Raw genomic sequence first — 25,002 nt, forward strand, 5'->3', positions numbered from 1 at the left:
AGGGTAGATACTATATTTAATGTCTGTTTATTGGTAAACTAATACCTCTCACTAGCACAACTAAATGACATGTTTCCTGCCTGCCTCTTTTTTATTGTTGTTGTTTGTTTGTTTGTTTGTTTGTTTGTTTTGCTGGCTTGGACCATTTGTATGATGTAATCTTATCATGAAATATCAAGAGAGGATACAACAAAAGGAGACAAGGAGAGACCTTCCAGATCAAACCATCTGGTCTTGCATCCTATTTCTCACCAGCTGCTTATTTGAATAATCTATCTCCCTGAATAAAGCTAGCATGCCTCACTTCTCAGGAACGGATAATTCTAATTCCAGAAATAGTGTTGGGGGGAGGGGAGCTTGGAAAATCCAAAATGAGCGGAACCCATGGATCGAGCATTGCATGTATTGTTGTTGTTCAGTCGTTCAGTCGTGTCCAACTCTTCATGACCCCATGGACCAGAGCATGCCAGGCACTCCTGTCTCTTCCACTGCCTCCTGCAGTTTGGTCAGACTCATGTTGGTAGCCTTGAGAACACCGTCCAACCACCTCGTCTTCTGTCGTCCCCTTCTCCTTGTGCCCTCAATCTTTCCCAGCATCAGGGTCTTTTCCGGGGAGTCTTCTCTTCTCATGAGGTGGCCAAAGTATTGGAGCCTAGCTTCAGGATCTGCCCTTCCAGTGAGCACTCAGGGGTGATTTCCTTCAGAATGGATAGGTTTGATCTTCTTGCAGTCCATGGGACTCTCAAGAGTCTCCTCCAGCACCATAATTGCTTTCTAGGGGATTGGAAATGTGCTATACAAGCTTGAAAACTTCTTCCATGAAGCATTATCTGAACAGGGTCCCAGTGGCTTTCTTAGACTCAGTGATGGTTAACTCTGGCTATGAATTGATTATGAAACCTTCATATGAGACTGTTCAATAGCCTGCCTGAAGCATAGTGGGAGTAATAAAATCAGTACAGTGTACCTTCTCTTTAAATAATGAAACCAGGCTTACATCAAAGCTAGATAATTTTCTGTGAGCTCTATTTTCATAATGTGTATATTGACATCTGATTTTTTGGGAGTGGGGGTGGGAATTGGTTTTTGTTTTGCTTCTAGAAGAGGCAATAAAGCAATGCACGGTGCCACTGAAAAATGCAAAGATGCAAATCAGACCTGTAAGTAAAATCATACCACCAACTTGTCAATGGGTTGAATACGGAGCTGCCATTTGTATGAATGGAAGAGCTCCGTCTCTTTGTGGAACTGAAATCCTGCGCAGAAACTTCTTCCAGGCAGCTCTTGCACCATTTAGAAACAAAACAATTTAAAAACAGATTGTTGCACTGTTTAGGAAGTGCTCGTTTCCAGGCAGTACATCATTTTTTAAAGTGTTGTTTGCTTTAAGAAAATATTGTTTTGATTCCTTTGAGTTTAACTAAAAAAAAACAGTAAAAAGTCATTGCTCCAGTTACGGTGCTTTTTTTAAAAAAATAAGTAATGATACTGCTGCAGGCATGCTTAGAGCGGTGGCTCAGGTATTTACCCAGTTCACATATCCCTGTCACAAAGAGTCAGTTTCTGCCCTTTTGAAGCCTTTTACAGTGATGTGAGCATCTTGCAAAACGCTGTAGAATTATTTCTCACCAACAAAATGAATATTTTTTATTAGTGCTATAAAACTAGTCAGGGGTGGCGCTAAACGCAGGCAACTCATTTGGGTCACCTTTCAATGGTGTTTATTTCGGTAGAATTACAAATTCATTGACAAGAGCAGAATAAGGCACCTGAGCATGCAGCAGCAAATCTTTCTTTTCTATCGCAGAAAGACGTTGGGTAAAGGCACGATTTTAAAGTGTCTGAAAGTGCCTGGAAATTAAAGGCATTGTTTTTTCAGTTTGAGGCAGGTCCTGGTTGTACATAGTTTAGTGCCTTACACTTTGGATGCATAGTTTTACTATCAAGGAACAACTAATTCATTTTCTGGCTTCTTTCCCTTTTTTTTTTTACTTAACGAGGCCATATGAGAACCCATTGCCCTTCATCATCCTTATCTGTTTTCATTATGAGTGTCAAAGTTGCTAAGTTATAAACATATAGAACGGCTAAGAATTTCTTGTTTTCTCTATAAATACTGAGTACAGGGGGAAGTGGCTTAATATTTTTCCATTAAGTCAAATGTCATTTACAAAGCAAACAAGCTGGTGAAAGGTTTGGTTGCGAAATGTTTCTAGATATCTATTTATATTTTCCTCGAAGAAGATTTTCAGTAGAGGTTGAAAAAGCCTTTCACTCCTAATCATATGTAGTGAGGTGCTTTTGTAGTCACATAAATTCCAGGTGGGTGTGCAGGGGGTTAATTCTCTTTCTCTGTCAGTCTCTCTCTCACGCACACACTTCCCATTTTTATTTCACTGTTAGCATTTGGGGTAATTGGGACTACAGTGGAACCTCAGTTTTTGAGCGTCTCGGAAGCCGAACATTTCAGTTTGCGAATGTCGAAAACCCGGAAGTGAATGCTTCTGTTTTTGAACATGCCTCGGAAGTTGAACGGCTTCTGAGGCACGTTTTTCCATTTTCTCAACGGAATTTGCCGACCACCCATTACACCCCGGTTGTCAAACGTTTTGGAAGTCGAATGGTCTTCTGGAACAGATTACATTCGGCAACCAAGGTACCACTGTATATAGAGAGTGCCAGGTATCATTCCCACATAATGTGCTGCTTAGAGTAGTTGGGAAAAGAGCCAGTGGCTATAGAGACTTGTATCAATAATTTGATAAATAATAATACTTCACAGGTGAGGCTCTGGCAGAAGTCACATCTGGTTATTTAAAATTTTGCATATGTTAGTTGTGGGAATGGAAGCTTATGTACAGGAAATACCATAAAATATTTCCCTAGTTTGTGGAGCATTTCTATGCAATGTTCTCCAGAGGGTATGGGAAGGGGTAATTAACTGGGCAGTATTCAATGTTGGTCATACTCTGAGTAGACACATTCAATTCAATGGACTTAAGTACACTGATTTTAGTGGGTCTAATCTAACTAACCTTGGCTGTTACCCAATATGACATTAGAAATTAGAATATGACATTTGGAAATCAAAGTTTTTTTCCTGACAGTTTACTTTTTCAAGTGTGCATTTTTTACCATGTCTTTTTTACCAGGTGTATTTTTTTTTACACATTTTTTGCCTCATTGTTAATTTCTCCATTGGACAGTTCCACCATTTCCCAGCTGTAACCTAGTCTAAGCTTTTCATCCATTTGTGCTTGGGAAAGCTGCAAGAGCTAAACACGTTTTTCCATTTTTCATCTCTGCAATCTCTTCCAGCTCTGTGTATTGTAAAATAAGCCTGTGTAAACACACACTCATAACTTTTTTAAAAATGGCTGCAATTAAAATGTTGACACTGGCAAATATGTGTATCCATTATATCTCAAGATACAACTGCTATTATTAACAACTGTTATTTCCTGTTATTTTTAATTACTTATAGCTTTGCCAACTTTCATCTATTGGGAATTTCCATACCAGGTCTTTGCCTCAGGCTGATTCCCCACCACCCCCCAAAAAATCCCTCAAGGTTTCAATAAAAACAATTTCTCGATTTGTTAAAAATAAGGTCAGGCAGAAATATGTGCATTTGACAATACTGTAGGCATTTCAGGCAAGGGATCTGGATTTTAGTGATGGAAGGCAGTGTTGCAAATTTAGCAATGTTAATAAAAGTATGGCGGGGAATAGTGATTTCAGAATTTATTAAAAGCGTGTTTATACTGCCTTTCGTTATAAATGGCCTTTCATTATAAAAAATCTTGGGGTGGTGTACAGGATATTTCAAAACAACAAATCAAAACCCAAAATTATGTAGCTTTCTTTTTTAAAAAAAGTAGACCATTGTTCCTGCCTCCTCTCCCTTTTACTTCCTTTTTTTATTGTGTTGTGGTTTTTATATTGTAGGGTGTTGCTTTAAATTGTTAACCACCTGGCTGAACCCAACAGTAGTAATTAGATGCCTGTATCCCATGAACAAATTCTGCTTTCAGAACAGGACATGGACCGTTATCTAAAAATATGGAGAAAAAAACACCCTGTAATCTGTCTGTATTCACTAGACCAGGGATTCTGTATTCGCTTCTGTTTAAATGTTCACATTGTATCACAGTTCACCAACTAAGGATATATATTAATATAATTAGCACACTTACACAAAAAAATACATAGTGTAGTAATGAACAAAAATGATTCCCCCCCCCCCCCCGGATATTCACCGTTTAAACCTTTGGCTACATACTTGCATGTATCATGTGTAAATAAGGATAAACTTTCAACTGTCCAGAATTTTACTTTTCTCCAGTATTAAACCTATGGTAGCTTAGCTACCACAGCACTTTAAAAATGGGCTTGTACTCATAGCTTGGGGGGGGGGGGTGCTGAACATGTCTTTTTTAGCTCAAAACCTGGCAAATGAACAAAAAGTGACTTGGATCCTAAGAACTGTGGGAGGGGTTGCACTTACACAATTGCTTGTTTTATGTGTTCCTTCCCTCATAGCTTCTCGCGCTCTCTGAGGGTACAGACTTCATCTGGAAAGTTGTGAAATGTAATGTGGTTCCTGAAACTGGGGAAAGGAATTGGCAGAAATGTTCCCCCACCAGCTTGTATGAGCAAAAGTGCCTTTCAGCTTCACGGAGTCTCTTCAAATAATGGGTTTAGATCCAAAAGTTCTGTTCCATGAACAGAAGGAGATTCTACTCATGGAAAAACGTCTTCCTTGAATGAAATGAGTCCTTCCATGTGACAAATGAAATAATATAAAGAAGGTGGGTTTCCCTCCTTTCTATTAAAAGCAGGTGTGCACTTACACTCTCTGCATGGTAAAAAAAAAGATTAAAATTTATGTTAACAACATCCTGGGGGTAGGGTATTCTAGTCTGTAGTAGCAATTGAATTAACTTTTATTCATGGGTTAGATCCAGAAATTAGTCACGCTTGGAATAATCCCATTGAAACCAATGGGCCTACTCAACACATCATTAATTCTAGAGCCTACCCAATTTAGTTATCTTTTTTAAGCGGTTTGATAGCATTACAAGTTTTTTGTGCTTAATAGCTAATTATCAGTGCTGTAGTCAATATTGATTATTTTGTAGCTTTTTATTTTCTTTTGAACACTTACTCTTTTCTGTTGTGCCGAACATGAGCAATTCTGCATTGCATGAATGTGTGTTTGTGTGTGTGTGTGTGTGCACAGACTATGTTGTGGTGCATTACTTCACCTTAGCCAGCCCTCCCAAGTTATGTGAGTTCCCAGCACTGATAGGCATTTGGGGAGTAAATGATAAAAGAGAGGGACCAATGCAGGGTATATGCATTTCTTTCTGTCCCTCTTTTGGAAGGGGAGAAATAAATACCACACAAAACTGAAAACACTTTAATTTGTATGTTTCAATAAGTGAATGAGGTTGTGCCTTTTCTGGTTTCACTCCAGCATCAGGTGCATTGCCTAGTGGTGCTAATTCTGTACAGTAGCCATCAAGAGGAAAAGATAGGATATTGATGATGGAGTTGGCTTTCATCTTGGTCCCAAAGCAGGGCAGCTGTTCAACTCAGCAGTGGAGAAATGGTTTCCATCTTCTAAGACATGGGTAGGGAAACAAAGGGCTGGGGGCCAGATCCGGCACAATCGCCTTCTAAATCTGGCCCGTGGACAGTCCGGGATTCAGCGTGTTTTTACATGAGTAGAAGGTGTCCTTTTATTTAAAATGCATCTCTGGGTTATTGGTGGGGCATAGAAATTCATTCTTTTTTTTTTTCTTCCCCAAAATAGGTATAGTCCGCCCCCCCCACAAGGTCTGAGGGACAGTGGACTGGCCCCCTGCTGAAAAAGTTTGCTGACCCCTGTTCTAAGAGCTGAATTTCACACGTTGTTGTTGTTTAGTCGTTTAGTCGTGTCCGACTCTTCGTGACCCCATGGACCAGAGCACGCCAGGCACTCATGTCTTCCACTGCCTCCCGCAGTTTGATCAGACTCACGTTGGTAGCTTCGAGAACACTATGCAACCATCTTGTCCTCTGTCGTCCCCTTCTCCTTGTGCCCTCAATCTTTCCCAACATCAGGGTCTTTTCCAGGGAGTCTTCTCTTCTCATGAGGTGGCCAAAGTATTGGAGCCTCAGCTTCAGGATCTGCCCTTCCAGTGAGCACTGAGGGCTTATTTCCTTCAGAATGGATAGGTTTGATCTTCTTGCAGTCCATGGGACTCTCAAGAGTCTCCTCCAGCACCATAATTCAAAAGCATCAATTCTTCGGCAGTCAGCCTTCTTTATGGTCCAGCTTCCACTTCCATACATCAATACTCAGGGAACTATCACATAGTGGAAGGCTTTGGACAGTGCATGAAAATATGACAATCTGATCTTCCATATCCTTCCTGTAATCACCTCTTTTCCATACCTTTAATGATGTCTCTTTCCACTTGCCTGGTCTCCAGCTCTACCTTCCCATCTGAGCTCCTAACTCAGGATTCTATGAGACTTTTTAGATCTTTGTCCCTGGCAAAGTCATCCGTTCCAAACATTTAAAAAGCCATATAGGCATGTACACTGAGAGGTGGGAAAGTTTTTTAAGTGTTGAAACCCGAGCCATTAGGCAAAGGACCCCTGATTGTTAGGTCCAGTTACGGACCACTCTGGGGTTGCTGCACACACCTCTCCTTACTGGCCGAGGGAGCCAGCGTACAGCTTCCGGGTCATGTGGCCAGCATGACTAAGCCGCTTCTGGTGAACCAGAGCAGCGCACGGAAACGCCGTTTACCTTCCCGCCAGAGCGGTACTTATCTATCTACTTGCACTTTGATGTGCTTTCGAACTGCTAGGTGGGCAGGAGCTGGGACCGAGCAACGGGAGCTCACCCTATCGCGGGGATTCGAACCGCCAACCTTCTGATCAGCAAGCCCTAGGCTCTGTGGTTTAGACCACAGCACCACCCGCATCCCTTTATTCCCTGCTAAATGGTAACACTGGGTTAAAAAACAAAAAAGGTCAGCTCAATTAGGATTTTGCAAGATTGCGACTTCAATGCCTGTCTGGTATATTCATCTTGGCAAGTTGGCTAGTAGTTTGCAAGTGTTTATGAGCACTTACGGTGAGCAGCACATTGATACCAGTGCAAATAGATTGTCTTCATCACTACGTACACAAAAGCAGTCATGAAATCTGTGCAATGTTTTAAGCGCTATTGGCATGATATAATGAAGTTGTATTCCATTAAGCACTTGTATACAGGGGAACAAAATGTCATCACCTGAGTGTAGCCGCAATTCAGTAATACAACCTCATCTGTTCCATCAACTAGTTTTGCTCTGATCAATAAGCAGTTTTCTGTGGCCTTTCACTACTGTCAAGTATCATTGAGTGATGTAAATACACATCAGAAACTAGAAACTTGACAGCTCACCCAGACTAAGGAGGGAAGGAAGAAGGGAGGGCAGACTAGTGGAATTGACAAAGATGACAGCTGACATCTGCTGTGTATAAATTATTTGGTATCGCTACACACACAACTTCTTTTCTATTGTCTGTGAACATGCCACTAAATTACCATTAACTGATGGAAGCCCAAATTTTAGGTCCAGTTTTGCAGAATACAAAAAACTTCAAAAATATGCATCCCTGAATATGATAAATCTTGGTAACTACTTCAAAGAAACAAAACCGTTCATATTTTCATTAAAAGTATCTAGTTTAAAAATATTGGGTTGTATCCAGCAAAATTTTACTCAGAACAGACCAAGTAAAATTTATGTAACTAAGTTTTGTAATGCCCATTAATTTCATTGGCTGTACTCTGAATATGACTTCTGTTGGATGCAATCTATTGATTTTAATACACAGAGAATTATTCAGGATTTTAAGATATAGCGCAGGATTCACCTAACAAGCCCTGCATAAAGACTTCTGCTTGTGCAATGGAACTTTCCCCTTTACCTGCAACCCCCCCTAAAAAAAAAAATCAGCTCAGGGGGTCAAGAGAATTCCTGGGAAAAGGAGAGGGGGGATCATTCTACCTGGCAAGCTGAAATGCTTTGCACATATGGAACTTTAAAAAAAATGCTACAGTTTCCTGTGTGCAAGCCTTGTTAAATCAAAGATTATGCAGTAACAGTACTTGGTGCATTTAGCCTAGTATAAAAATAAGACATGGAAAGCTCTCAGAGCGTTGCTCATACAGTTGTTGTTTTCTTTTTAAAAAAAAAGTTGCAATATGTTATATTTCCACAGCAATAAGGCTTCCTGCAGGTATTGCTTAATCATGGTTCCTTTCCCTCTTCCACAAAGTTTCTCCTCGTTTCCGTTTTCAGCATTCACCATGGTTTGCCTGTGACCTGGTTTGCACAATCAAATCCTGCCTTAATAAACCAGGTTATGCGTAATAGCTTGCAAACAAACCAGGATTCACAAGCCATCTTTAGACTTCCACTTTGTATCCTGGCTTCTGGTCCAACCATTAGCCATAGTTTCATCTTTGCGTGTAACAAGAAACTGTGGTTAACTCTGACTTTCTGACTTAGGGAAGCTTTTAATGTTTAACAGACTATTGTATTTTTATATTTAGTTGGAAGCCGCCCAGAGTGGCTGGGGAAACCCAGCCAGTTGGGCGGGATATGAATAATAAATTATTATAATATATTGTTATTGTTTCCCCATTCCCGTTCAGAGAGGAGTGATGGAGCTATGTGCTAAGGCAGGATTTAATTAATCCCAAGGCAGCCATAATATCAGCTTGTATCTAATACTGCCCATAGTAAGCTTTAAACCAGAGTTTGAAAATGTGCTTTGAAGCTATGCCATGTTTAACAACGTGCTCTTGAAGGTTACTCCCAGTTGCTTAATGGTTAAGAAATTTGAAAGCGTCGTATCTCCACTAAGCCAAGGGCATGCATATATAGAAAACGGAACATCTGTTTAATTGGAAGTACTTCTATAATTATTGTTCTTCTAAGACTGCACCTCACTTACTTATTTTTAACTTTATAAACCATGTAGCTAGAGTTGAGGAATGCTGTTTGCTTCCCAATATTTAGAAAAGTAGGGTGAATACTTAAAACTACTTTCTGCACAGTTAACCATATGGATCAATACACTGTGCCTCTAGGCCATTCTGTCATGCTTTTTACAAAGCACTGCAGAACTCTTCTATTAAATAATTAACCTTGTTATAAAATGAATGAGTGGAGTTTTTAAACCTTTTAAATGGTATTTTTACATCAGGTTTATGTCATCAACCTCCCATATGGTAGAGGAGGTGAAAATCTCTGCTTGCTTAAGCTTGAATGTAACAGTTCTCTCACTAAAGATGAGCATGGAATGGTGTTTGATCTTTCAAGGTGTTCCCAGCTTTGATATATCACTGGTATTGCCGGTATTCTCATTCTCAGCCATTCCATTGTTGAAGGAGATATCCTGGCTGTTTAATCGAGCTATTCCGTTTTCTTTAATTTATTATTTATTTTCAAAATTAGTACTGCAGCTTTCAAATAAGATCCAGAAGTACACCCAAATCATGAACCTGTTGCTTTGAAACAAGTATAAAGCTGCCCTGAACAGTTTGTATACCTATTTCTGGTTCACTGGAATCTTTCACCAACAGGTACATCTGTCTTGTCTGGATTAAACTTCTAGAGTTTAGATTCTCATCCCAACCCAGAGATGGCTTTCAGGAGAAGACATTATATTTAAATTCTGGCTTTTGAAGATGGATACATTGGTTTATTTGCTGTAATGACCATCTTTGTTTCTGATATTTAATTTGTTTCGTAGCTCTAATTTTATTGGTATATTCCAGTTTCATACCCCTCAACTGTTCCGCTTTGAGCAGCATATTCCAGTATTATAGAAGCCACCCTGGCTTCTGATTGGATCCCTTGCACATTGCACATGTGCAAGGGAGCTCTTATACTCCTTCCGGTTCAAGATTTCTCTGTCAAATTTCAGGTGATTTCCCCTCACGTACAGCACAAACATCAGAAGGGAGGGTACAGATTTCCAAATTATCTGGAACTCTTGAGTGACTCCAGGGAAAGGAGGTACTCAGCACACCTGACTTCCCACCTACATGTACAACTCAACCATTTCAATGTGCAAACAGGACTAGATTAAAGCCCCAATCCAAAGGACTGGATGGCAGGGCTCCCACACACACCCTTTCCCTTGAAGTAGCAAGCCATGCTGTCCAGCAAGACCGCTCCTGAAAAAGGAGGGAGTTTCAGAAGCAGACTGTTAAACACAACACAACAATCAGCTGTAGCTGGGTGATGGAAAGGTGAAACATACCTGAATTAGATCACAGCCCTAAGCCTTTATTTGATGTCGTTCTGTGAAGTGTCATGTCATCTCTACAATCACTTACATTATTATTTTTATTATTAATTATTTTTAACCATTCCTGGCATTTCCACTTCGCGCTGCTTATTAAGACTTCAGAGATACAAACCAGTAGCTCAGTAATTGCTTTCTTGAATCTGCCTTTAATAATTACATTTAGTAAAGCTGTATTGAAAATTAGAAAGGCAGAGACTAATGGAAAACTAGATTTTTCACTGAATTAGAAAGCAAGACAATCCATATATTGACAACATTTCAAGTTGAAACAGATCAGGAAAACTGTTTTGGACTGTCTGTTCAAAGAGCCAAACAGAGGCCTGATGTGCAGTGGCATCTACATTTTATACCGACAGAGAAACTATAAGAGATTTCATGTAAATAGCTGTCTTGAGAGGATAATGCAATTCCAATTTGAATGCATGTCTTTTGAATTTGGGGTGGAGGGGCACTGAATTTTCTCTTTCGGCGTGTAACAAAACAAGGAAACTGAGCTATTCTGCTAATGAAGTGAAACCATCTTTAAATTAGAAAGGAAAAAATGTTTCATTGGAAAATGTAGCAAATATCAATAGTACAAAGAAGTTTATCTGAATACTTGGCTCATAGGTGACATACAGTTTGAAAGTTTTAAAAAAGCTATCCATGCTGGCCTCTCCTTTTGTACCTGACTAGCTGTGCTAGCTATGACTTGGTACTAACTAAGCAAAGGTACATTGTAGACCAGTAGTATTATGCAAACAGCAGAAATGTTACCAAATGGGCCATGAGTGCAGTCCTAATACCTGCTTACCTGGGAGAAAGCCCCAGTGAACTAAATGGGATTTACTTTTGAGGAGACATTTCTAGGCTTGTGGTATTAATGCAGGCTCTAGAGTGCCTTCTGAAGTATACGTCATCATGCTGAGTTGTGTAATTCCTGAATACATACTCACTGTTTTGTCCTAAATGGCAACTATGTCTGAGGACTGTGGGAGAGTTGTGAACACCTTTCTTTCCCCTCCTCCCAGAATTTGGTGGTGTTGTATTCTCAGGGAGGAAACTGGATGCAACATGTAGAGTTCTCAAAGGACGAAGTGAGAAGATTACATTGGGTATTTTACATTTTTGGAGAGCTAGGTGTGGACATCTGGTAACACCAGTGTTGGAGCTGTAAACAGTGGTACTTTGGTTCCCGAACGGCTTAGTTGTCAAACAAATCGGCTCCCGAACGCCACAAACCCGGAAGTGAGTGTTCTGGTTTGCAAACGTTTTTCGGAAGCCGAATGTCCGACATGGCTTCCGCTTGAGTGCAGGAAGTTCCTGCGGCCAATTGGAAGCTGTGCCTTGGTTTTCCAACGGTTTCGGAAGTAAAACGTACTCCCGGAATAGATTAAGTTCAAGAACCAAGGTACCACTGTAGTCGGAAACTCATTTGTCTGCTTCTGTACAGGGGCCAGGTCCCTTGGAGATAGTAAATGTAAAGGGACCCCTGACCATTAAGTCCAGTCGCAGACGACTCTGGGGTTGCGGCGCTCATCTCGCTTTACTGGCCAAGGGAGCCGGCGTACAGCTTCCGGGTCATGTGGCCAGCATGACAAAGCCACTTCTGGCGAACCAGAGCAGTGTACGGAAATGCTGTTTACCTTCCCGCTGGAACGGTACCTATTTATCTACTTGCACTTCGTGCTTTCGAACCCACAGCACCACTCGCGTCTCACCCCTTGGAGATAGTTCAAAATAAATTTCAGTTATCATTACTGTTGCTTCCCCACCCCACCCCCCACCCCAATCTGTAACTTCTGGTTTATGCAGAGCTGAACTGGCTATATAGCAATACTAACAGTAGTATACAAAATGATGTTAAACTTTTGGCTAAAATTTACCTTCCTTTTTTGTCCTCTTATGGCAGCTTTTGAGGAAATGAACAATCACTCTTGAAAGGGGGTCATTTCATCCCTGGTAGTGAATTTGGGTTTTTTCTTTAACTATATGCAAAGAGTTTGGGTGTGGAGTTTGTGAAAAAGCTTTTGAAGCAGGGATTGACTGATGTGACCTTTCAGATGGACAGAGCAACTGTATCTGTTTCTAAAATAGCACGACTGCATAAGAATTCCCCTTGCATTCCTCATGTATTACCTTGTTCTTTTGAGAATTTGCAGAGACTGAGAGATAGGATGGTCTTTACTAAAGCCCAGTTAAATCTGATGCCCTCAGCTTATTTAAAAGCAAGTTTCCAAAACATGCCATATTCTGAATGTATCTGTCCTTGTAATTTAAGCTGTGTTGTGAGGACCTTGTGCATATTATTATATGTTGTCTTTTGTATAATGCATTGGGAAAACAACACTTGGGACAAATTTTAGGGAGAAATGAAGAGAGGTCTGACCTCGAGTCTGTAATTTATCTGCTAGGCAGACAAGATAAATACGCAACTGTGAAGACTGCACGTTTTCTATCTGCAGTAGCTGATGAGAGGGGAGAATTCTTGAGAGAGACTCCTGTGTCTTGTCAGGGAGATTCAGAATTTGCAAAGTTTGTTTTATCCTTTTAATCGTTTGCTTGCTGTGTAAACTCATTTCATTTTAGTATTTATTGAAAGAGGCACAATTTTATTTTATTTATAAGGGCACATGATCTGCCAGGGAGATTCGGCATTTTAAGCTTCTTGTGTTTTATTTGGGTCTGATGAATAGAATAGATTAACTCCGATCAAATTCATTTATTCCTAAACACCTTTCCTCTCCCTGTGGCCTCTTGCACCTGGAACCAGAAGCTGTGAGAAACAGCTGCAGCAGCCCAAACGAAGAAGCCTTGCCCTGTGAGGGACTGAAAATTAATTACCAGTAACTAATGTGGCCACTTAAAATAGAACTGAAAACTTTCTATTTTCTCTTTGTATCCGCACTGGAGGAGAGAGGAGGGGAAAGCACACAAACCTAAGGTTTCCCTAATACAGTGTTTCCCAAACCTGGGTCTCCAGCTGTGTTTGGACTGCAGTTCCCATCATCCCTGACCACTGGTTCTGCTTGCTAGGGATGATGGGAGTTGTAGTTCAAAAACAGCTGGTGACCCAAGTTTGGGAAACACTGCCCTAATACTAATCCAGTGGTGGGGAACCATCAGTCTGCCAGACCTTCCACAAGGCCATTTTGGCAAAGTCATGCCCACTTGTCTTACACCTGAATGCATCTATGACATCATGCGTGCTGCAGGGAAGGATGTGACTGGGGAGAATGGGAATTTGTGAGTGCTTGCAAAGTCAGAGCCAATGTGGTGTAGTGGTTAAGAGCGGTAGACTCGTAATCTGGTGAACCGGGTTCGTGTCTCCACTCCTCCACATGCAGCTGCTGGGTGACCTTGGGCTAGTCACACTTCTCTGAAGTCTCTCAGCCCCACTCACCTCACAGAGTGTTTGTTGTGGGGGAGGAAGGGAAAGGAGAATGTGAGCCGCTTTGAGACTCCTTCGGGTAGTGAAAAGCGGGATATCAAATCCAAACTCTTCTTCTTCTTCTTCATGAGTGTGGAGCTTTGCAAGCCCCACTTATCAGCTAATCACCAGTGCTTGCAAAGTATTGTGCCTTTGCCCTTACAGCCTGATTTCAGACCATGTTGTAGGCGAAGGAAACTGGCTCACCTGGTGTCCTTGTGACATCAGACAATTGACCCCACCCACCTGCCAGACTAGGCCCAGGGATGGGTAAAGGAATATAAGGATCCAGTCCAATTAGATTCCCATCCCTGCACTAAACCAATGTGTGAGCCATTGATTCACTTTTAAGAGTCTATATGTATGGTTTTAACGTGCATATATTCAACTATAATTTTAACCTGGCTATTTTAAAAGAAACATACACAGCACTCTAACATTTGAAATATTTGATTAAGAAGTTCAGTTTTTATTCAGCCCAGGGCCCAACCACCTTCCTTCTCAAAGTGGACTATTGATAAATTCCCATCTGCGATTGTTTCACTTTCATAGTATTTCGCCTGGGGAGGCATTGCCAGGGGATTGGCCAGGTAATAATAATAATAATAATTTTATTATTTGTACCCCGCCCATCTGGCCGGGTCCCCCCAGCCACTCTGGGCGGCTTCCAACAAATATTAAAATACATTAAAATATCACAGATTAAAAAGGGGTAAGGGGAGGACCACCCAGCCCACACAATAGAAGGTGTAGCCTACCTGGGAAGCGGCAGTCGCATTCCAGAGCTTCTACAGAGAGGACATCCCTGGACTTCGTCAGCGGACAAGGTAGGCCTGGGGCCTTTAGTCTTACCCCACCACCACCACCACCACCACATGGCCTTATTGGGCTGTGGGTGGGGTAGAAACGCTTCAGGATCCTCTTTTAGAAGAGGATCCCTTTCTTTTACTTAAATTTAAACTGAACGTTCTGGGCAGCCCAATCCCCACACATTCTGGATAACCCTGAAGTTTCCCAGATTCCCGGCTGGGGACTGGGAAGGATAAATGCCCAATGCCTGAGCCAAGGCCTCCCTACATCTGAATCTTAATAAAGTTGTGGCCAATTTTAATCCCATAGCACATTGTCTTGCGTCATTATTCCGCTCAGGGGTCACCTGGGGTTTGGGGGACTCTGCCTGTCCACGCAAAGGGAATGGAAGGAGCAGTATAGGAATTACTGGGTACAGAAGACGGAGCAGATTCGTTCTCCATTGCTCCAAATGGCAGAAGGTATCACATTGTTAGTGTAAACTTGTTATATTTACAGTACTGAAATGTTGAATGTTCTGTATGTTGTTAACATTTGTTATTACATTGCTGCTTCGTTATGTTACTATGAAATTGTTCTTGCAAGGGTTGATTTTGAGATGTATTCCAGTTATTTTTTTTTAAACAAAATTTATTAGCATTTTCATAATATAACACAAACCCAACCCCACACCTACAAATACAAAAACAAATACAATTACACATAATGTCAGGATTCTTCTTCTTATTTATATACCTTACAAAAAAAAAATTCTAGTTCTAAATCTTGACGTTTGACTTCCCCCGCCTATTCACCTTCGGTTTTAAATCAATATACTATTTCCTTAACCATTTTTCTCTATATAAAAAAAATTTAACTTTACTTAACGAAAAGAAAACATACTTATCTTAATCTTTGCATTATAACCTAAATCATAACCAAATATTCTTATAGCTAAACTTATTTCTTCTATCCTTTATCATGCTGCTTTTAACTTAAAATTCAATATCTCCTTACTTATTTAAAATAAACTTGTAATTAACAGACTTCACACTCCGATCTCGGATACCATGGCAGACCATTTAAATTATACACTTAATACTTCAACCCACTCCCCCTCTGTCCATTGTCTTTTTCTGTCTTTCTCCAGAACCAAATCTCGAATTGTCTTCCTCTGAGTGTCCACAGATCCAGGCAGCATCCACAACAAACCCCGCATCGAGCCTCAGGGTGCTCATCATCTCCATTCTGGGCTCCTCCGTTTCTTTTTGTTCTTCTTCTTGTAAAAATCTTAATTCCATGTCCCTTGCCCCCGAGCTGCCACCTCGGAGTCTGGATATTGTAAATTTTCCCGTTTCAGGTTCCTTTTCCCGGATTTGCCCAGCCATTTCAGACCATCCTTGGAGCACCCCTCCCAGCTCTTTGTCAAGGCTTGATTCCATTGTGTAAAGTATTCCAGTTATTGTTGTTGTTGCTCGAACATGATTCTTGGTCCACTGAGACTGTCAGCGATACTGCAGTTATGTCCTGCAGAAAGCTGGACTAGATAAGAATTAAAGTTCTCTTTAAATTCTGTGAATGTCTTTCAGAACTTGAAGGGTGGTATGAGCTGGCCTATTCATATCCCACTATGGTTTTGCTGTTTTTGTTGTACTTCCCTAAGTTCTTCTGTCTTTCTTTGAACTTCATTAAAAATACGAAACCTGTTAAATTGTTTTGTTAGTCTTCCTTTGGTACCAAATCATTGATGAATCAGAAAATGTTCTTTTAGAGTTCTGTCAGCTAAGACAATGCTCAGTTAGAATTTTTCCTTTCCCATTCCTCCATGCCCTTTGAACTTTCCTCATTTGTATTATAATGGATTCAGTAGTACATTGAGTTCTGCATATCTTTGAATGTTATAGAAAGCTTAAAGCTTCTTGCTTTTTATAACTTCCATTAAAATATAACTTGACTGTGCAGTGTGCATCCCTTCTGGATCCTTCTGATGCTTTAAGAGTTCCAGTAATCACATATTAGAATAAAAAAATAAGCAATAAGATTTCCCCTCTCGGTTGCATCTGGTTCTTTATGGTCAGAACAGCTATTTCCTTTTGTTCTTGTATAGCTACGTTCAACATACTTAGAAGGAATAGCTTGCTTTTAGTCAGTGAACTATACTCAGATCTGTTTCATCTGTTTTGTAAAATGGATTCTGAAATGGGTTGAATGCTCTCTAGGTTGCCTGTGAGAAATCTTGACCTGAGTGGAATTAGTTGTGATGATGTTCAAGGGATACAGGTGGCCAATAAAAATGCAGATTAGGTTCATCAGCATTCAACCAGGATTTGTAAAGTTGACTAATGCTAGTTCGCAAGCAGGTGACCTCTTATGTTTTTATTTCCTTATGTTGTTTTTAGTTAGGCTGTGTTTGTGTTTAATCAGATTATGCATTAAGGGGTATATTCGTGGACCTATAATAAATATGCATTTCATTCATTGCATCATATTATTATTAAAATTCTAGTGCTACAGAAGATGCACTCTGTATTTGCTGTCACTAGTGATTCCAGAAATGATTGAAAAGATGCTTTGAAAAAGAGGTAAGGAAAGTTCATATTAAATGGAGTGAGGATGAGCTGATTGACACATGTCAGAAAACAGTTGTCATTCCTTGAATTATCTATATAGATTTTCCCTCTCAAGATTCACTTCCTGACACTTAGGCATTCCCGAAATTCTTTGTAGGATCATGCCTCCAGCACAGGCACCCATCCTGACCTAGCAGCTTTTATTTTTTTAATTCCCAGGAAAACTTCCTGCATCCAGTAGGTGAAACTGGGGGAGCTTAAAAGAGTCAGTATCCAGATTTCAGTATGTTCTTCTTCTAGTTGGAATTACTTTAAAACCATTACATCATTGCTATTTCATTAAAATGTGTGTCATATATATTTTTATAGAGAATAGTTCTAAAAACCAAAGCATTCTTTTGAATGGTTTGTTGACTCATCCAAAGTCATTTTTTAGGAACTAGAAGTGAATTATATTACTGTGCATAAGCTCTTACTACAATTCTTGAGTATATGAGTCATTAACAGAAAGCAGTTATTTTCTTTTTTTTCTTTTTTTAAAGAAACTTTTTACATGCTGAAGCAGACCATTCCTGGGTCACATTCAAATGCTTCCTGAAAGGTAAACAGATGAGAGAGAAGTGATTAGGGTATTTAAAAGAGAAAGCACAATTTTAAACTTTAACCAACATAGGAGAAAAATAACAAATGCAATTGTTTGCATTTGGAACGAGACAAACTCAACTTAGACATCAGACCTTATTTTCACGAACCTTTCATTTTCTTTGTAAAAACCTTTCCTCTGAAGGATGGACTGGCCAAATTTTGGACCTCTTCCTTGTTCTGACAGAATCGGCCATCTGTGGAGTGTTTTCTGTTCTTCACTGAGGAACCTCCACAAGCTTCCAGAGAATCCTAGGGGTCTTGGGAACAGAGTTTGAAAACCAGAGCTATAGTGGATTGAATGTTCAGTTTGAAACTGACTAAGTTACCATTAAATGCAGAGTCTAAAATCACCTGGCTTCACCACTGCCTGCAGCTCACTGTTGTATATGCACTGCCAGCCAAAAGCTTTGCAGGGTTTGGGGCAGAGATCTTTTTGAACCCTACCTAAAGCTGCCCTGGATTGAACCTGGGACATTCTGCATCCAAAGCATTTTTCGAAATTCCCCAGGTGCCAGGAATCTTTGCAACTGGCGCGGGTCCAATCGCGAACACATGGAGATCTTTGGATGCCAGGTTGGCGACCGACATCTCCATCTGGCAGCGCTCTCCAGTTGTCTGAACCAGGTAAGCAGCAGAGCTTATATATTGCATTTATCGCCCACCTTTTTCTCCAAAGAGTACAGTGGTACCTCGGTTTTCGAACGTAATCCGTTCCGGAAGACTGTTCGAGTTCCGAAACATTCACAAACCTTAAGCGCAAAGGGCAGTCTGCAAATTCAATAGAGAAAATTGGGAGGGGGGCCTCAGCGGAAGCCGTTTGACTTCTGAGGCGCATTCAGAAACTGAAGCATTTACTTCTGGGTTTTCTGAATTCGAAAACCAAAACATTCGACTTCTGGAACGTTCAAAATTTAAACCCGGATCTCCCAGGTCCTAGTCCAACACTCTAACCACTACACCACACTCACTTCCTAGAGTACTGCTGCTATGGGGCAGCTATTTAAATTAAGAAGGTAAATAAATATAGGGAAAGGGAAACGTCACTTAGAGAAGGATCAGAAACATTTTCCTTGAAGCTTGAATTTGTTTTATTTGATGTTTTAATGTGCTGTAAACTGCTTTTATATAGATAGATAGATAGATAGATAGATAGTTGTATTGAAATGAAATGATGATGACGATGATTTCATTTTAAAATAAATTGGCACCTAGACATTCTGCAACCGTAATCTAGGTTTAGGGTGTCATTTGGCAATTAGCTTATATATTGATGAGTTTCTGATCCTGATCCAAAGCATATATTCTACACTGAGCTACAGCCCTTCCCATTATGTCACTGTCTCTCAGTCACAAGGCTTAAAACTGGAATGCAGACAGAGAAGGAATATGGTTCTGGTTCTGGAAATTGGGATGGATATGCTTTTTTGCTACAGTAAGATGGGAGATAGTCTCCCCAACTTACGACTGTCTTTCATATTTTTATTACAATTGGTAATCAGATGATGACTTACTGCTCTATGTTAAAAAAATAATTTTAAATAAAGACAGCTGTTATGCAGATTGATCCAAGAACCTTGAAAGACTTTGTTATGGCTTCCTAAAAAGAATGCTTAAAACAGGACTTTGATTTAATAGGCCCCAGTTCTTCCTCTCCAGCCTTTTGATGGTTATAAAATAAAATGTCATCTACTTGGCATGATGGTCAGAGAAAAAAATACGAGTTTCCACACGTACTTCAAACCAAAAGCTATTCCTCCTATTCTTGGTTTATTTGAGTTAAATTCTGGCAGACATTTTAAATGTCTAATTGTTATCCCTATTAGGTATTGGCTCCATGGAGAAAAAAATACTTGCTAAGGGTTGAGCATGGATTTTATTGCGGTAATGGTGAGAAATTAAGATTATTTGGCTGAGAAATCGTTGTAGATCTTTTAATGCGCTTACTGATTATGCAGTTAAAAGGCAATGTATAGCACTGTATGTTTGCCAGTTGCTAAAAGGATCAAATCAGATAAATGAATAACACACATTTAACCTATTAACGAGTTTTCTGTTTACTTAAGAAGTTACAGCCAATCAAAAGAGGGATTTGTTCACAACGGAGGCCATGGCTTGCAGGAAGTGTTCTTAACTCTGAATCCCGCGTCCTAGTGAAAATTGTCCCTCTACTTGCTCCCCAAAAGTCTGTCATTTTCCTTGAAAGGGAAACTGCCATTTTTTCCAATGGCTGCTTCTGTCCTAGGGCAGGGATGGTGGAAGGACCAAATGTTACTTCAGCAGTAGCAAGGAAGGCAATGGTTAACCTCTTCCCAGAATGGGATGTGAATATTTTTGGATGGTTAGATATTGAGGAGGCAGGAGGCTGTCAGGGATTCCCAGTCCTTATGGGAAGTCCCATTATTCTCTCCAAGAAAGAATATGGTATGGTAAATGCATGAATATTTTATATGGGGATTGTTCATGTCATGTAAACACAATAGTTAGGGTTTAAATTGCTAGAAACTCTTTACTTGTTGCTTGGTAAGATCTTTTATAGATAACCTTTACTGCTTATTATGAAAATTTCTACATGCATGTCCATATTTAATAAAACCTCAGTTTCCCTTTCTTTTATGCCCAGATCTATATTGCTTCAGAATACACCTGTGTTACACATTAGGCTGACCATAGTACTCGTGCTGAGATTCTAAATAGTGATCAGATAATCACAGTAGGACTAATTGAAATTAAATTACTAATATGGATGATAAATACGCTATTTTGAGGGGTGCAAAATGCCCTTCCTCATGCTGACATGTGAATGCATAACCAAAAGAATAGCAGTCTTCAGATATTTTCTGAATGTAGAAGGAGCAGAGACGGAGTTCTCTACTACTGGCTTCCCCATTCACTTTCAGCATAATGTCTGAAAGAGCCTGTGCGTCTATGTGTGAGTATAAGCTCTTTCTGACATTACAATTCTCGTTGGCTGCTAGTCCTTTGGATCGCCGCAACCCTGGCTCGACGGAGCATTGTTGTCATGCGTGTCAGAGCATTTAATTTGAAGAATTAGTACTCACAGCCGTTGGCACCAATGGCTTAAGCTTCCAGAATAAGGTTAAGAAAAGGGAGAGAAAAGGTGAAGGTGACCAAAAGTGTGCTGTGTACACAGATTCCAGTACATGATCTGAAATGCTGACTCTTATAACTCTCTCCCCTCTCCATGCAATGTGAACAGATTACATTACAGTGGTACCTCGGGTTAAGAACTTAATTCATTCTGGAGGTCCGTTCTTAACCTGAAGCTGTTCTTAACCTGAAGCACCACTTTAGCTAATGGGACCTCCTGCTGCCGCTGCGCCACCAGAGCACAATTTCTGTTCTTATCCGGAAGCAAAGTTCTTAACCTTGAAGCGTTGTTTCTGGGTTAGCGGAGTCTGTAACCTGAAGCGTATGTAACTTGAGGTACCACTGTAGAGTGATAAAAGTATCCTCGTGACAATGTAGAGAACAGGTTCAGGGGTCTTCAGGCATACTGGCCACGTTTACATGTAATGCTAAGCCAAACCACGGCTTGTCGCAATCATGCTGGTTCAGGCTGAAGGCCTGTTTGGTTCAGTATCTTGTTCTCACAGTGAGCAGCCAGAAATCTGAGTGTGACAGCACTATCCCAACTTTCGATGTCCAGAAACCTGGCAAATTGCATCCAATTTGCTCCTCCTCTGCCCTTTTAGTTTAGCACAGCACAGCAGCTAAGCCAAGGTTTCCTATCCAAAATCCTTTCTCAATTTAATTTTAAAAATTCAGTAGTTGCTGGTCTAGAATTGGGTTCTAATATTGGTGCCCTGGCTTTATCTAATCCAAGGATCTCCTAATACAGTAGAACAAATCCTAACAGTAAGCACATTCAGTTACAGTAGTGATGGCCTCTCATTATTATGCTTTTCTGCTGGCCTTGGTTTTGCTAGGTTATGTTTTCATGAGCATTTTGAGATACTTCTTGTCACCTGCCCTGAGATCTGACCCAGTGACCTGAAAATCAAGAAAGTGTCATGTTAGTGGCTACTAATTAGTGGAACTACAGAACATCTTCAGCTGGCCTTTCAACCTTCCACAGGAGGAAGCAAAAGCTGTCATACACATCATGCAAAGAAAATGAGACCAAACCATTTTTTTAATAGTGTAAACAATAGAGCAAGCCCAGCTGAGACTAGAGATGAATATGTAGGTTAGGTGGAAATTAACCTGCAGTATAGTCTTTGCATTTATATTTTATGTGTTCCACAAGACATGCTACCACTATCACTGAACTGTATGTGTATAAGGTTGTTGATGTACTATATAGCACATCACTGAAAGACCCAGATATTCTTGAGATGTTTTGCTTAAAAAAAAAACAAGCACTTCTACTAGGTTGATTGTATAGTGGAAGTTTTTTAAGCCTCACAAATCTTAATTGTCCTCGGATGTATTTGTGGAGCCTACTGGTTAGCAGGGGATTTAGCCAGCATACTCATTAATCAGTGGCTACACCTCAGTATCTCCTGAGTGTCTTTGTGTTTTGGGGGAGGGAACGAATCAGCTCCAGTAATTCTTTCCTTTAAGCACATCACAAAGCAAACGGGGGTTTTGAACAGGTAAAGTAATCTCTTGAATTGGTTTTTACAGGTCTTTAAGATAGAGGTACTAATGAATGGAAGAAAGCACTTTGTTGAAAAGCGGTATAGTGAATTTCATGCTCTTCATAAAAAGGTAAATATTGTACGTAAGTTGTTAAAGTGATTCTCCTTGAACTTTTCCTCCACTTGTTCCAAAGTGATTTCTCTGGTTTCTGAATCTTTTGTGTTTCATTTCTTTTGTCTGTGAGGAAAGGATACAATATTTAGGGCTCTTTAGTTCAGGGGGAAAGGCAAGTAAAGATAGAGGGGCATAATTTGCACATGGTGTGGTGGAGAAAGTTAGAGATGTTTTTCTTCCTTTTGCATAATACTAGAATCCCAGGGTTATCTGATGAGGCTGAATTTCAGAAGATTTGAGACAAGCGAAAGAGAGTAGTTCTGCACACCGTGCATTATTAAAAAATAGAATTCACTCCCACAACATGTAGTAATGGCCACCAGCTTGGATGGCTTAAAAACAGGATTAGAAGAATGGTGGATAATGGCTACAAGTCATGATGTCTTTGTCCTATGTCCTCTGCTTTATCTTACCTCCTGTTTGAAGCAGATGTGAGGATGGGCTGTTTTAAAGCCCTTTGTACACATTCACAGAGCAGGGCTGGGATGTTTACAAAGGGTTTTCTTGCCCCCCCCTCTCCTCCCAGTTTCTCTTTTAAACATCAGCAGTTTGAAGGAGAAGTGGGAGAGGGTGTGTGCTCTGATCTGCCCGTGAGCTGATGGAGAATGGGAGTATGCCTTTGAAGGCCCTACCTTCAAGGGGGCTGAAGGTGCACTGTGATCCGTCCATCAGCTGATGGAGGATAGGCAGAGGGTAGCGTACTTGGCTGGATCCATTGAACAACTGGGGAGCTTTAAGATCCCAATTGCTCCATTGAAATCCTCCTCTCACCCATGTGGCTTGCTGAAAATGGTCTGCCAGGCCAAATGAGGGGACCTAGAGGGCTACATTTAGTCTGGAGGCTCCTCACCCCTGCAGTAATGTTTCTGTGATGCAACCATACTTTTTAAAAAAAGTGTGCTCAACTCACATAGCATTTTATCAGGAAGTGGGGATGTGTTGTAAGAGGAAGAAGGTGTGTGCCTTAATTCTCCCAAACTAGAAATACTACCCCCCCCCAAAAAAAAAGCACTTATGAGAGGTCAGTGGAATTTTTGGGTTTTCCCTTTCTGCCTTACTGGTTTTCTTATTAAAGACCTCTCATACAACAATTGTGTGGGTGTATGAGCCATTGTATTGTATAGTCTTCCTTGAGCAATGGTTTTGGACGTTCAAACTTTTTTATCGGCAGAGACTTTTGTTGACACAGCTTTCAATAGGGTGACATCTCCTCCGGCTCAAAGATGAAATGTAAATTTCTCAACTCCTTTGGGTGTGCACGTCAGAGTCAATTTTGAGTTTCTGTCTTTGCAGTTCCGCACACACATCCATCACATTCATTTAGAGGTGAGAGAATACCTATGTCGCTTTGTATCAAATATAGGAAATCCACTCTAAGTGCTTTTCACTTTCTCTATATCTCTTTTGAATTGTAGAGGGGCTTCTGCTTGGAACCTTGTTAATCATTCATTCAGCTTTACAAATATTTCTCTGGCTCATCTTTATAGCAGTTCTGAGTTGTGGTTGTTACTACACAGGAGAGAGACCTAAGGATAAGAGAGGGTGACTTGATAAAGGCCACACTGATGTCTCCCAGCAGTTGTTTAAGACATATGTATCCTGGCCTTCCATCATAAAATAATGCAAAGGGTGGCAAGCAACATAAAGAAAATCCATATGCATATCGTAAAAGCAACACAATGGAAGATAAGCACAACAAATTAAACAGGGTGGCTAACTAGCAGACCAGATGCGGAGCTCTCCCATCCTTGACAATTCATTTTGGTAAATCACCTGATGTCACAGAACGTCAGGTGACTCAATTTCAGATGAAGAACTGGGAGCACGCTGGAGAGTGCAGCCCTGATTCTTCCTTTCTTCCTATACAGGCGTGGCTTGTGCCATTCCTACAAAGGAAGACTTCCAATCCATTGCGTGGAATCCAGCACAGTGCTAAGACCATTGTTTCATCAGCACAAGTATTTCTGTTCATTCAACAGAACATTCTCCCCCACCTTTGTTGGCTCCCTAAATAATGGCCTAGGAGTTTTCCCAACCACCTGGAGCAGATTTGGGGAGGGCGTGGGGGGAGGGGAGAAAAAGTATTGATGTGCAAGCAAAAATCCTTGCACTGATGGAATGTGTTAGTAGAAGACAGTTAATGCATATTCAAATAATAGTGCAAGCCCATGTTTTGTATGTCCTTGTCAAGCAACTTTACCTACCCAACCACTTCTTAAAGTCCTCCAAATTTAAAAGATGGTTTGGGGGCTGGAAGGAAGACAGAATTAAAAAAAACAGCTATGTATGCAATCCTATAAATTTAGCTACCACAAGGAAAGTACAGTTACACTTATTCCATTGGAACCATTTTCTGGTGCCTGGAATAGGTCACTAATATAGCACAATATACATCCAAGTTAAGATTTACTGAACTTCATTTTTCTGTTGTGTTTTTCGTTGTGA

At 40.5% G+C, this 25,002-nt stretch overlaps 1 protein-coding gene across 1 annotated transcript in view; it reads left to right on the plus strand.

The window, feature by feature from the left end:
- Window positions 1-25,002, plus strand: part of SNX24 (sorting nexin 24) — an 86,570-nt gene that overhangs the window by 26,467 nt on the left and 35,101 nt on the right. Inside the window, exon 2 of the mRNA XM_033163942.1 lies at window positions 22,429-22,512. Within this exon, the coding sequence (XP_033019833.1) occupies window positions 22,429-22,512 (84 nt within the window). The remainder of the gene's footprint in view (window positions 1-22,428; window positions 22,513-25,002) is intronic.

The sequence above is a fragment of the Lacerta agilis genome, chromosome 11, assembly GCF_009819535.1.
Source record: "Lacerta agilis isolate rLacAgi1 chromosome 11, rLacAgi1.pri, whole genome shotgun sequence".
Lineage (NCBI taxonomy): Eukaryota > Metazoa > Chordata > Lepidosauria > Squamata > Lacertidae > Lacerta > Lacerta agilis.